We start from the raw sequence: 15,373 nt of genomic DNA on the forward strand, positions 1-15,373 counted from the left end.
CCTTAACTAGGTCAAGATTTCCTTATTATTCACTATAATAGCACCATATACTTCTCCTTAGAAGTATCTATTGTAGTTACAACTTTATATCAATTTATATAATTAAAAAACTAATGTCTGTCTCTTTTACTAGACAATATATTCAATAAGGACAGTATCTCTCTGCCTCTCTATTTTTTTTTATGTATCTCTAGCTCCCAGCTTATGGCTTGAGACAGAGTAGAACCTGACAAATATTTGTTGAATGAAAGAATGAATGACAAAAACTTCTTAAGACAAATGCATTTGGATATTAAAGGAAAGGTGGCCCCCAGAGGGTAGCATCTCTGAGTTTATCTAAGTGGTAAATACTTGTTTAAAATATGTATTGTTGGCCAGGTGTGGTGGCTCACTCCCGTAATCCCAGCACTTTGGGAGGTTGAGGCAGGAGGATCACTGGAGCCCAGGAGTTAGAGACCAGCTTGGGCAATGTGGCAAAACCCCATATCTACATAAAAGTACAAAAATTTGCCGGGCATGGTGGTGCATGCCTGTGGTCCCACCTATTTGGGAGGCTGAGGTGGGAGATTCACTTGAACCCAGGAGGTGGAGGTTGCAGTGAGCTGAGATTGCACGACTGCACTCCAGCCTGGGGAACAGAATGAGACTCTTTCTCTAAAAAGAGTATTGTTCAGACAAGTGGATCTGTACCTATGAAATTGCTCAAAGAGATTCCGGGGAAGGAAGGTGAAGAGGGTGTATTTGGTTGTGCAGGTTCTGTTGCCAGGGTATCTCCTGGAGACCTCTTCCCAATCTTGATGGAATATGCTGTTGTTGGGGAACACGATCCGCTGCTGTGTCAAGTTGTAGCTCTGTCTCCCTTTCTCTGGAGAGAGCAGCGGTGTGGTTTCTGATGGACAATGGGGGAAGCCATCTCTGACTCTCCACTGCCACCGATGCCACGATGAGTCCACTGAGAGGGCCATTTTCAGCAGCAGGCTAAGATCTGAAAACAGACACAAGAGGAACTGTGTTTAGAAGAAACATGCAGCATGTTGGCCTGTTCACTTCTCCCCCATCCATGGAGGGTAGACACTGAAAGTGGTCTCAACCCACACTTTGACCTACTTCCTTGTAACTAAAGGTCACCAGATCCTGACCATTTGCTTCCCTGTTGTTCCTAAAGATAGGATTTCTGACATTAGAGTCATAAGGATTTTGTTTAAGATTGAGTATCTGATGTTAGAATCCCTATGTTCTAGGGTGACACACTAAACAAATAATCACATAAATAACATGCTCCTAACACTGGGATACGTGCCATGGGAGCATTGAAGTGGGTGGGACGTGCTGTTGGCCTAATTGGGGCTGTGAGGGATAGCTCAAGTGTGGCTTGCTGGGCTATGACTTGCAGGTCAGAAGTCTAGCTCTGGTTCAGTCCTAGTGGGGAGCTGTCCCTTCACCTTCAGCTGATCTGCAGCTTCCTCACTGTGAAATCAGGAACACTATTCTTTCTGTACTTATTCCACATGATTTTTGTGAGGAACAAATTGGATAGTACAGAAAAATATATTGGGACACATCCTAAAACAAAGGAAAAGGTACCTATTCTTTAGGTTTTCTTTGGCGCTAACATTTTCTGATACTGATGACATTTTCCAGAAACTCACCTGTGGCTGGAACCTCAAAGGAGAGTGATAAGTAGAATAGATGGGACAGGTTCTTTCCTAGGAAATTTGTCCATGAGGTGACTGGGCTGTGCTACTGTCCAGTCAGCTGGCTTTTCTTAATCTAGATGGCTGGGGGTGGGGATAGGGGATCCTTTCCTTTTTCTCCCCTCCATTTGGTGGTTTCTGAAACTAAGTACTTGATTAAGCAGATGATCTGCCCAGGCGGCAAAGAAATGCTGCTTTACAGCACATCAAAAAGCTTGTCCACCACCATCAAGTCAGCTTCATCCCTGGGATGCAAGGCTGGTTCAACATACACAAATCAATAAACGTAATTCATCACATAAACAGACACCATGACAAAAACCACATGATTACCTCAATAGATGCAGAAAAGGCCTTTGATAAAATTCAACACCCCTTCATGCTAAAATCTCTCAATAAACTAGGTACTGATGGAAAGTATCTTGAAATAATAAGAGCCATTCATTACAAACCCACAGCCAATATCATACTGAATGGGAAAAAGCTGGAAGCATTCCCTTTGGAAACCAGCACAAGACAAGGATTCCCTCTCTTACCACTCCTATTCAACATAGTACTGGAAGTTCTGACCAGGGCAATCAGGCAAAAGAAAGAAATAAAGGGTATTCAAATAGGAAGAGAGAAAGTCAAATGGTCTCTGTTTGCAGATGACGTGACTGTATATTTAGAAAACCCCATCTTCTCAGCCCCAAATCTCCTTAAGCTGATAAGCAACTTCAGCAAAGTCTCAGGATACAAAATCAATGTGCAAAAATCACAAGCATTCCTATACAGCAATAATAGACAGAGAGCCAAATCATGAGTGAACTCCCCTTCACAAATCCTACAAAGAGAATAAAATACCTAGGAATACAACTTACAAGGGATGTGAGGGACCGCTTCAAAGAGAACTACAAACCACTGGTCAAGGAAATAAAAGAGGACACACACAAATAGAAAAACATTCCATTGTCATGGATAGGAAAAATCAATATCGTGAAAATGGCCATACTGTCCAAAGTAATTTATAGATTCAATGCTATACCCCATCAAGCTACCATTGACTTTCTTCACAGAATTTGAAAAAACTACTTTAAGTTTCATATGGAACCAAAAAAGAGCCTGTATAGCCAAGACAATCCTAAGCAAAAAAAAAACAAACAAAAAAAAACAAAGCTGGAGGCATCATGCTACCTGACTTTAAACTATACTACAAGGCTACAGTAACCAAAACAGCATGGTACTGGTACCAAAACAGATATATAGACCAATGGAACAGAACAGAGGACTCAGAAATAATGCCACACATCTACAACCATCTGATCTTTGACAAACCTGACAAAAACAAGCAATGGGGAAAGGATCCCCTGTTTAATAAATGGTGTTGGGAAAGCTGACTAGCCATATGCAGAAACTGAAACTGGACACCTTCCTTACACCTTATACAAAAATTAACTCAAGATGTATTAAAGATTTAAAGGTAAGACTAAAACCATAAAAACCCTAGAAGAAAACCTAGGCAAAACCATTCAGGACATAGGCATGGGCAAAGACTTCATGACTAAAACACCGAAAGCAATGGCAACAAAAGCCAAAATTGACAAATGGGATCTAATTAAACTAAAGAACTTCTGCACAGCAAAAGAAACTATCATCAGGGTGAACAGGAAACCTACAGAATGGGAGAAAATTTTTGCAATCTATGCATCTGACAAAGGGCTAATATCCAGAATCTACAAAGAATTTAAACAAATTTCCAAGAAAAAAACCAACAACCCCATCAAAAAGTGGGCGAAGGATATGAACAGACACTTCTCAAAAGACGACATTTATGTGACCAACAAACATATGAAAAAAAGCTCATCATCACTGGTCGTTAGAGAAATGCAAATCAAAATCACAATGAGATACCATCTCAAGCCAGTTAGAATGGTGATCATTAAAAAGTCAGGAAACAACAGATACTGGAGAGGATATGGAGTAATAAGAATGCTTTTACACTGTTGGTGGGAGTGTAAATTAGTTCAATCATTGTGGAAGAGAGTGTGGTGATTTCTCAAGGATCTAGAACCAGAAGAACCATTTGACCCAGCAATCCCATTACTGGGGATATACCCAAAGGATTACAAATCATTCTTCTACAAAGACACATGCACACATATCTTTATTGCAGCACTCTTCACAATAGCAAAGATTTGGAACCAACCCAAATGCCCGTTAATGATAGACTGAATAAAGAAAATGTGGCACATATATAGCATGGAGTATTAGGCAGCCATAAAAAAAGATGAGTTCATGTCCTTTATAGGGACATGGATGAAGCTGGAAACCATCATTCTCAGCAAACTAACACAGGAACAGAAAACCAAACACCACATGTTCTCAATCATAAGTGGGAGTTGAACAATGAGAACACATGGATACAGGGAGGGGAATATCACACACCAGGGCCTGTTGTGGGGTTGGGGGCTAGGGGAGGGATAGCATTAGAAGAAATACCTAATATAGATGATGGGTTGATGGGTACAGAAAACTACCATGGCACAGGTATACTTATGTAACAAACCTGCACATTCTGCACATATATCCCAGAACATAAAAGTATAATAATGATTAAAAAAATGCTGCTTTACCTAGGAGTTTCCAGTTTCTGAACTCTTTTAGATAAAGCCTACACGCAAACTCTCAAGGTTCTTTTTGGCCAAATTTTTCTTAAAGACCCAGAAGGATATTATTCAAAGATACATTTTATAAAGTTAGAAGTTGTATATAATGGTCTTTCTCATGTAGTAGGCTCATAGGATAATTTTCTTTTGAATAAGTGGATGAGTGAATGTCAAGTACTATTAATCTTACAATGAATTACCCAGCTTGTCATGGTAAATATGATCACGTAGGAAAAAAAGTTTTATTTCTAGTTTAAATGGTAATATTTTACTTTCCTGATGCCCATATGATCTGACTCTCATCATAATTCTCCTCATAGCTTTCATCAGTCCAACTGATTTTCAATCCACAGACCCCAAGCCGGCAGGAAGCTCTTCAGAGACTAAGCAAGCGCTTGTAGCAAGCCTGAAAAGGTAAATGTAATTACGGATGCCTATCATAATGTGACCAAAAGCAATATTATAACATTTAGCAAGCTGGAAATAATATTGTTTATCTTCTTTGTTATTATAAAAAATGTACCTTTATGGATTTTTTTTTTACTGCAAAGGAAAAGGAAATGAAAAGATAATTTATGAATAGCATTGAAAATGCAAATAAGAAATCTTGCCTTGGTTAATGCCATCCATATCAGACTTCTCTCACTATTAGGTGGTAAGATCTTCTTAAATGAAGAGATTGGATTGATGTGGGAAATGTAGCTATTTTCGGTGGAGTAGGGTTAAAAGTCCATTTATCATAAGAATAGTCTTTATTTTTTTTTAACCATGTAAAATGAGCTTCCTTAAAAGTAAAGCAGATATAACTTGGATGCCAAATTAGTGAATGAAAGTTTGATGAGGAACTAAATATTTATATAGTTTCCAAGTATCCTCCCCCAATATTATTCATTATAATGATAAAAAGAATCATTTTTTAGTGGAGAAATGTGGCAGACACCACCTTACAACAGAGATCAAAGCAAGTATTGAAGCTGTCTTCACAGGGTTAACAAGAATTCTGGACAGAAATAGAGTTATAACTAAGCATTAATCAGGCTGCACTTTGACCTACTTCCTTGTAACTGAAAGTCACTAGATCCTGACCATTTGCTTCCCCATTGCTCCTAAAGATAGGATTTCTGATATTAGAGTCATAAGGGTTTTGTTTAAGATTGAGTTTCTGATGTTAGAATCATGAGGCTTTGTTTAAGAATTGCTGAAGGTGTTTTTCAGATTCTGAAGACCAGTGAAACAGCTGACGCCAACCAGTTTGAAGATGCCAACCAGTTTGAAGACCCCACATAGGAACAGAATCAGCATGAGGACACAGTTTCTTCATCTGTCTGTCCTATGATTTCACCCTGCACTTTTTGACAAATCAACAATCTTCACACTTCTGCCTGTTTTAAAACTCTTATAAGCTTTAGCCCGAAACTCCTCATGGAGATGGATTTGAGGTTTCCTCCCATCTCTTTATTTGACAGCCCTCCAATTAAATCTCTTTCTCCTGCAACTTGACGTCTTGGCATAATGATTTGCTGCACGTATTGGGCGCTGGACCTATTATGGTTATAGTATCACAAATACTGGGATAAAATGACATCTTTTGACTCCTGATGTGATGTATTGAGAATATGAGTTACCTCTCTGGTAGAAACATTAAAAAATCTCAAATTGGGGGGCTATTCTATAAAACAACTGGCCTGTGTTTTTCAAGTGTAAATGGTCAAAAAAGGGGCAAAATAACTGTTTATGATTAAAATAAACTAAAAATAAAAACTAAATGTAATGCATAATTCTTGGTTGAATCCTATACTAGAGGAAGAAAAAATAGGTATAAAGGGCATTATTGGACAATGGGCAAAATTTGAATATAAACTACAGTTAGGTAATAGCATTTTAACAATCTCAAATTTCCTGATTTTGATAATTATATTGTGGTTATATATAAAAACACTCTTGGTTTTAGGAAATCCACCCCAAAGTATTTAGCAGTAAAGGGCAAGATGTTTCCATGGGTCAGAAAACGTGCACACACACACACACACACACACATGCACACACACACATATACACACACATACACACACAGTGGTATAGTCAGGGAAGGGCTCGTGGGAAAAGGAACATTTATTTAAAGTTACCTGAAGAAACATAGGAGTTAGCTAGGTAGAGAGGTTGGGGAAGTGTGCTCCGGGTAGAAGAACGAGTTCCAGAAATGGGAAGAAGTTCATGAGGTGTTGCATAGAGCAGTGGTCTTCAACCTTTTTGGCACCAGGGACTGGTTTCATGGAAGACAATTTTTCCATGTGGTTGGGGGTAGTTTTGGGATGAAACTATTCTACCTCAGATTATTAGGTATTCGTTAGATTCTCATAAGGAGGGCGTGACCTAGATCCCTCGCATGCACAATTCACAATAGGGTTACGTTCCTATGAGAATTTAACGTCTCCACTGATCTGACAGCAGGCAATGCTTGCCTGCCACTTACCTCCTGCTGTGCAGCCTGGTTCCTAACAGGCCATGGACTGGGGACTCCTGGTGTAGAGTACATGGAACGGGAGACAAAGAGTGGCAGAAGCTGAGGCTGGAGAGACAACCCAGGGTCAGATGGCCTGTTGAGGCTTTTATGCTGAGGCCAAGAGAGCATCTGAAGAGTGCCAGGGAAATGACACATTGTGAGTGCGGATTCCAAGCGTCATTCTGGCCGAAGCACAGAAGGGTGGGCTGGAGGGACTGAGACTGGGGGCAGAGGCAGCTCTTTGACCCACTGCCCCTCTCCCCTCCAAATAAAGTATTTCTTCCTGAGAGTGGAACAGGAAACAAAGAGGGATTGTATAATCCCATTATCTGAGGTGTGGTTTATTGCTGCTTGCAGAAAGTTTAGGGTGGGGCACGCCTGAAGAACTCCTTAAGTTCCTTCCAGTTGTAAAGCCTTTGTCTCATTCTAGATTATTGAAATGGCACCTCTCACTAAACATAACTTGCAGATTACCTAATTTTGCTAATTTATACTCAGATCACCTCAGGCTTGAAGTGATAATCCTCTCAAGCACCAGCCTTATTCTCTTCTGGGCACAATGTCCTCTAGATGATAGGAGGACAATCCTATATGGGGGACCTTTAGCCTAACAAGCTGGGCTAACTTCAGTTTTTTGAGGAATTCTGTTTCTCTCTCCCAAACTTTCTCCACCTTACCTGGCTCACATTTCCAATTGACTCCAGTTCCTTTCTGTTTCATTTTAATGAGCCCAAATAAACCCCATCTCTAGCAAGTTCCATTTTCACTGTTAGGGGATAAATCAACTAGTCATTCATTGAATCAACAAATACTTATTGAATCCTTGTTTATATGCCAGGTGAGTAAAACCTACCCATATATCCCTTTCTGCCTGAGCTTACATTAGGTGTCTGAGAGATTTTAAACACACAATTTTAGAAATAAATATATATTCACAAACCAGGAAAAGTGCAACTGTCAAAAGACAAAATCACAACAGGTTTAAAGATCTTAATTAACTTTATTTTTGGTTCTAAAATTGGGCAGCACTTTATTTCATAAAATATAATCAGCGTTCCAATGAGCTGAGCAGAGGAGATTGGCTGTATAGAAAGGGCTGAAGAAAGCAGAAACACAAAACAAAAGTGAATTCGTCATTTCAAAATTAGTTTCCTTGTAAGGCAGGAACAGGAAACAGAACAATAGAAAAATAACCGACTGGGTAACATCAGATTGCTTTTTTAACAAGGATTAAAGGCAGGGGCAACTTCCTTTTCATACCAATTGAAACTGACCTATTTGGGAAATTATGTCTCTCTCTTGATTTCTCTGATGGTTGATAACAATTTAGTTTTAGTTTAGTGAAAGTGACTCTACTTTAATTTTTAGTCTAGTCTGTTGGGGCCTAGCTTTGTCCAAAACAATGGCCTCCTATAATTTTTATTTAATACCACAAAAGAGAGCAGGGTGCAGTGAACACATTACAGAGGGATGGGACCTTGTCTCCCAAGAGGTGGGGCTTGAACTGAGATCAGGGAATGAGTGAGAGGTGGCTGGATGGAGTACTACTGTGTGTATATATGTGTGAGTGTGTGCTGTGTTTCTGTAAGTAAGCATCCTAGGAAGAGAAAGCCATAGTTGCAAGTCTTCTGTGGCTACAGCAAACATGCTGACTTCAAGAACGGGTAGAAGACCCAAGTAGGCTGAAAAGCAGAAATAAGTCCTTACTAGAGAATTATTGTTCCTCCATGCCCAATTCTCTAAAAAGCGTATCAGTGGGTTGGGACTGTGGGAGAAAAATCTATAAAATTAAGTTTAATCTATATTTAGATTCTTGATAAAATAATATAAAACCCTGATATTAGAATGAATTAGAATTTTACAAAGTTTGGCCTTCAGTTAACTACAGGAGGTTTTAAAGCACTCTACCCTGTAAATCTCAGGAAAAAAAAAAGAAAAGATTTCCTATTAGATATCTAGTTAACAAACAATAACCACTGTAGAAGAAATAGTCTGGAGTTAGCAGATCTTCAAATCAATAATTATATCAGTTTTTCACAAATTACAATCATTCTTGAATCATCTTCTCAATTTTCACCACACCCAAATAGCATTTTTATTAAATGCAATATATTTTACTTTAGGTGAACTCACTTCTCAAAAGCTTCAATTTTTTTTTTATTGAGATAGAGTCTCACACTGTCACCCAGGCTGGAGTGCAATGGCATGATCTTGGCTCACTGCAACCTCTGCCTCCCAGGTTCAAGTGATTCTCCTGCCTTAGCCTCCTGAGTAGCTGGGATTACAGGCACCCACCATCATGCCTGGCAAACTTTTTGTATTTTTTTGTAGAGACAGGGTTTCCCATTTTGGCCAGGCTGGTCTTGAACTCCTGACCCTCAGGTGATCCACCCACCTCAGCCTCCCCAAGTGCTGGGATTACAGACATGAGCCATCATGCCTGGCCAAAAGCTTCAATATTAACTTTGGCTTTGAGCTAAACCTTAATACCAAAATGAAGTGGTTTCACAGTATTGATATATTTTTTTAATAGGCACTGACAGGAACTACTTTTATGAAAATAAAAACTGTTGATCCCTTATGACAACATTGGCCTACACCTCTATGTCTCTATTTGCTGTTCTGGGAATCAGGTTCAGAAACATCACCACTCACCCAGAAAGGATCAGTCATTTGCATTATTTGTGGCTTACCTACTAATGCAGGAAAGGCTGCTAACACGGTTTGCAAGTTTCTTCCCCTCAACACAAAGTCAAAACAATAACAACAACAAACAACAGGTTTTTCATCAACCCTGAATTCAATAAAAAAACTCAGTGAGCCAGATTCCTATCCATGCCCCCAAGCACTGTAGTAGATCAAGAAAGGATTTGCAGTAAAACAATCTCATCATAAATTTCTTATCCATTTTGCTTTTTCTACTTATTTTGATTGGATTTGCTTGAGGAATGACCATCACTTAGTCTTTTACTGATTTTACCGAAACCCATGTACAGATGAAGAAACAAAGATAAGGGGAATAGAGTGATTTCTCTGTAGAACTTGTCATTTCTTCCTAATCCATTTCAGTAAAAGCTATATTTATTAGAATACAAGATGTCCTTTTTCCACATTTTAATATTTTTGAAACTGGATTGTTTCACACGATTGCTGTGTTGGTGTTTGCTTATTTACTTACACTCACAAAGTTAAATTGATGACATTTTAGATTAAAAAAAGATATCTAGTTGCAGACAAATACGCCAGAAAACAGAAATTGCCATTTGAAAGACCCTCCGTAAGTTCTGCAGTTTGGACCTGCCCGAGAAAGTTCAGTGAGGCCTTCGTGGGAAAGGAATAGTCTAAGCGGAGACCTTATTCTGCAGTGGAGTTTGGATAGGCTAGAAGACTTGGGGAAGGCCGAGCTTTAGCATTCCCATTTGCATTGTACTCAGCTGCAGGCATCTACATATAGCTGCTTGTATGGAATCAGTTCTTATGAGCACAAAAAAGTGCTCTGTCCTTCCCAATGGGAAGAACAAGAGCTGTGATTGTGCCTTATTCACAGGCTACAAAACATGTCCTATAATTAGGATGCCAGAAGCTGACTTCCTCTAGAGAGAAAGAAACATTAAGAAGAAATGTATGCAGGGTTGGGTGGGGTGGGGATTGTTGTCTTTGGTTGGTAAAAGTGGGGACTAGTGGAAAAGAGAGAGTGAGAAAGAAATAGCAACCACCTAAAATAAAATTAATGAAAGGATGCAATTCTGTAGAAGATAATTAAAATACATGACAAATGTAATCCTATGGAATGGGCCTTTGTGGGAAAGGAAAGATGGAAGGAGAGTCTGTTTCATGACTCAAGCATCTTCAGCATGCCACACTCAGCCCTCATCACTAGTCCTTGAGTCAGTTAAAGCTTTTAACCCCTGATTGGTTTTCTCCTAGCTCCCCAACTCATAAGAGCTTTACTCCAACAGATTTCCAAAGATGAATATTTTTTAAACAGACAAGAAAATATTTATAGTCTGCCACATTACACTTTATCACCTGCCAAGTTCATTAGAGTTTAGAGTATCACATATTATCTTGCAAGCTAGTCTCCAATTTGGTGTATTTGGAGCTCAGATTTCTCTCACGAACTTTACATCAAAATATCCTTCTGCTTATTTGCCATTTCTACTTGTTTTCTAGGTATTTCAACTTTAACAATTCTAAAACTCTTGGATTCTCTCCAAAATTCACTTTAGTTCCAGTAGTACTCATTTCTGTGAATAGCATCTCTGTTTACCTTAATGACTTAAGAGTAACCTTTGACTTCTCTTTCATTTACTACAGCCAATCTATTTTTAAGTTTTATCCATTTTTGCCCTTTAAATATTTTTCAAATCCATTTGCTTCTTAACCACTGCACCTGGCCAAGCCACTATTTTTAAGTGTAGCAGACACTGTTGAGATTAATATATTGTAATTTTATTCAAAGGCATTATTAATTTTGTGGTAGGATTTGCAATTATATATTTTCTCGATTAATTAATACCAGAATTATAGCTACTGTCAGGCAGAAGTTGTGATTTCTTTGATGACAGAACAGATCTTTCACACACTGGTGTGCTAAAGACATTTGGACACATTGGTATTGTAAAGGGAGCCCAGAACTGAAAGCAGGGTACAAGGTGAAGTGCAGAGAGGAAAATCAGTGATGCAGAGTCCCTGACATAGTAAAATGGTTGGGAGATGAGATATATATATACATGGAAAGGTACTGAATAGGCTACCAATGGGAAACTGAATGAATGGCAGACAGTAAGGACAAGAAGTTGTTAGAGATGTAAGAAAACACAGTTGACTGAGAAGGACAAGGCAAGCATCTTGGGAAGTAGAAATAGCCAATTAGTGAATCAGAGAGTTGAGTAGCCAGAGGCAGGCATGAATCCAGAAAGCATAAGAATAGGCAAATGAGAAGCTTCACTTCTCATCCCTATGTCAGACCCCCTGAATCAGAAGTTCTGGGGATGCGGGTGGAAAATCTGCACTCTTCACCAGTTCCCAGGTCATTCTAATGTAGGGGTTGCCAAATAGCAAATCTGGAGAGACACTGCCTTATATGCTCACCTATGTGTTCTCCCTTGAAAACGTGAACTACCTTTTCCCATTTTCTTCCCTTTATTCTAAGCCTGATCTCCCAGGTATCTTCCTAATGAAAGGCAAAATATCTTGGGAAATTAAAAAACAGCGCAGGCAATATTTCCTTTGTGAGAGACAGGTAAAATGAGATGCATAATTTCATTTTTAACATCCCTCTAGGCAGAAATGTGATTTCACTTAAAAATTGTTTTATAGATTCTTTTGGTATGTTTTACTGACAAAATAATTAAGTTGGATCTAATTAAAAGTAAATAAATCCCTCACAGAAGCTGGATGAATCAGTGCTGAGCTGAGAGGTGATAAAAGTTGTTCAAAGTTCATGAAGCTGAAAGCAATTAAAAGATAATAGTACACATTGACTGGCTCAGTTCACTTCAAACATATGTGTGGTCTGTGAGTTACATACCAATTAGTACACCCCGGAAGAACTGAGGTGCGGGCAGGCATGGAGCAAGACCTGGGAAATTCTGGAACAGCTTCCTTAATGGACTAGGCATCTGGCTTAGCACAGAGAATGTGGCACCAGATTTGTGAAATGGGGTGAGAAAAATTGATATTACAGTGGCTGCCTTCAGAGTTTTCCTAGGGAAGGAATATACTTTTAATCAGCATTTGGGGTAAAAGGCAAAGGGACAAGAATTAAGGAGAAAAGGAAAAGGGAGAGGGAAAGGGAGGGCAAATTAGCTGGCAAAAGCATGAGAAATAGAGATAAGATGGTAGCAGGTTTGGTGTCTGTGTTGGCAGAAAAGGGCAGAGAGATTTTTAAAAAAGTCAATATTCACTTAGAAATACGTAAAATATTATAATATAATGTCCTTCCATGTTGCTTTAAAATTGTTAGTGAAACTTCACAAAATAGAATTGTCATCTATGAAAGGTATCATTTGATTGGGGGTCTAGAAGTCATGAAGAAGGGGCTGTCCCCTTCTTTGGTTTCAAGCCAAAGGGAAATGATTAAAGAAAAGCCACAGGAAAGAGTGGAGAATGAGAAATACAGAAAATTCTGGAAATCAGAACCGGGGATGACTGGGAAAAACATAAGTCCCAGAGGAATTTTAGAAGTTGTGGGGAAAGTGGCACTGGATGTTCCTTAGGATCTGGGTTGGGGATTCAAGCGATTTCATCTAAGCGTTAAAGGACAAGGTAAGCGAAGCCAAGATATCTGGCTTCTATATCCCACTAACCAGCTGTGTGGCCATGGGCAAGTCATTATTCTCCCTGGGCCCTAGTTTCTTCCTCTGTAAAATGAGAGAATTGGACTAAGTAATCCTTAAGGCCCATATACATCTCTAGCACTTTCATCTCAAGTTTAATTCTCACCTTGACTTATGTCAAGTCCAGGGGGATGCATGACCATGATAAGAGACCTTTCCAGAGGGCAGATTATTTCTTCCCCAAACGGCAGCCTGGACTCTCCATGAAAGGTAAGTGATCTCATAGCACATAATTACTAAGTGGCTGCTTCTTTCTCTTTTCAGAAATGGAGACTTTTTCATTCCTCTGTTTTGTCTGAGTTACTTTTTCATATGTGCTTTGGGCTGGACATTCTCACACTTCCAAAAAATAGCAGAACCCTCTCAACTTTATTATTTTTCCTCTTTTATTAGATTAATAATAACAGAGTTCTCAAAAGGTCTCCATGTTTCAAACTTCTCGTCCCAAAGTAGAGAGGAATTTCAAGAAAGATCCAAGTGTCTATTGCACATTGCCCCTTTGATGTCTCCCGAGAACGTCAATCTCAGTTTGCCTCCAAACAGCCTCAGTATCTTTACCCCTACATCTGCACATGCTTCTATTACCTCTCTCATGGAATGGCAACCCTACCCTTTCGGTTGCCCAAGCTTTTGATTCCTCTCTTACCTCTCATATCCAATCAATTATCAAGTCCTGTTGGTTGTAACCCATTACATGTGTGTCAGTTTGCTTCACTCTCCTCTGGACCCATTGCCACACACCCATCCAGGCCACTCTTATCTCTAGCTGTGCTTACTTGGCCTTGTAATTTGTCCCTCTGCTGCCAGTTTTGCCCCCCTCTAGTCTCTTTTCCACAGTGAAATCAGAAATATGTCGCCAAACTCTAGATCGATTCATGCCATCTCCTTGCTTAAAATCCTCTCTGATTTCAATTTCCCTCAGACAGCATAAGGAACAAAACTTAAACATAATTTACAACTCCTTCCCCTCATAAACTAGACACAGACTTTCTTCCCAGCCCTGTCTTTTGTTATCCTCTCTTTCACATTCTAGTCATAAGGAAATTATTTTATTTTGCGTCCATCTTTCTCTCCCACTGACACACCATCGTTAACAGCACGCTGTAACCCACTTCCCATACTCAAAAAGCCTAGCTAATTTACGATTGAGGGGCTATGTGTGTGCTCCACAGTACTCTTCCTTACCCCATTTTAACCCTTAGTTCTGGGTAGTGAACCTCTGTACAAGTCTGGATTGAGGGATTCTACAAGGCAATCACCCTTCTACCCCAGAGCTGCCTGAGAGCAGTCACTACTCTACCCTCTACAGTGCCTGCTGGAAGCAGTCACCCTCTCCTACCCTAATGTCTCCTGGGAGCAGTTACTCATCTATCCCAGTGCCTCCTGGGAATAGTCATACCTCTACCCAATGCCTTCTGGGAACAGTCAGCCCTCTGCCCCAGTGCCTCCTGGGAACAGTCACCCTTTTATTCTAATGCCTCCTGGGAAGTCACCCCTCTGCCCCAGTGCTTCCTGGGAGCAGTCACCCTTCTATTCTAATGCCTCCTGGAAGCAGTTACCCCTCTGCCCCAGTGCCTCCTGGGAGCAGTCATCATTCTATTCCAGTGCCTCCTGGGAGCAGTCACCCCTCTCCCGAGGGCCTCTTGGGAGCAGTCACTACTCTACCTCAGTGCCTCCTGGGAACAATAACCCCTCTACCCCAGTACTTTATGAGGTCAGTTGCCACTCTATCCCCTAGTGCTCCTGGGAGCACTTACCCCTCTACCCTATTGCCTTGTGAGGACAGTCATCACTTTACACCTCCTTCCTAGGTACAATGACTGACACTAAGAAATACTTCACTTATTTGATAAACAGAAACCAATAATTTGTAATTTAAAATTATTTAAAAATATTTCAAAGAACCTTATTTCTATTATCTCATTTTATTCCCCAAATAATCCTATGAGGTAAGTTGGGCTTGTATTGTAATGGTTCTTTTCAGCCGTAGGCATTAAATTCCTCAAAATCTCCAGTTAGAGGTAACTGTGGTTAAGGAACTTGAGAAATCAAAATAGAAGTTCCCTGTTTTTGGACCAAATTTTGGGAGTATAACAAAAAACATTTTAAGCAAAACAACCAAGGTAGCATGCGAAATAATGTCAATATAAATGACACTTATTCATGTAATTAACTATGTGTATGATGCAA

At 39.7% G+C, this 15,373-nt stretch overlaps 1 protein-coding gene across 4 annotated transcripts in view; it reads right to left on the minus strand.

Moving 5' to 3' along the window:
* ATP10B (ATPase phospholipid transporting 10B (putative)) overlaps positions 1-15,373 on the minus strand; it is a 274,541-nt gene that overhangs the window by 117,220 nt on the left and 141,948 nt on the right. For 3 of the 4 annotated variants that reach the window (XM_054489517.1, XM_054489516.1, XM_054489515.1), the window contains one exon: positions 691-985. In XM_054489517.1, the coding sequence (XP_054345492.1) occupies positions 691-965 (275 nt within the window). In that variant the 5' untranslated portion in view covers positions 966-985. Of the gene's footprint in view, positions 1-690; positions 986-15,373 lie in introns of those variants that run through there. The other variant, XM_054489519.2, reaches the window with a different exon arrangement.

Source organism: Pongo pygmaeus, chromosome 4, assembly GCF_028885625.2.
Source record: "Pongo pygmaeus isolate AG05252 chromosome 4, NHGRI_mPonPyg2-v2.0_pri, whole genome shotgun sequence".
In the NCBI taxonomy this organism is placed as follows: domain Eukaryota; kingdom Metazoa; phylum Chordata; class Mammalia; order Primates; family Hominidae; genus Pongo; species Pongo pygmaeus.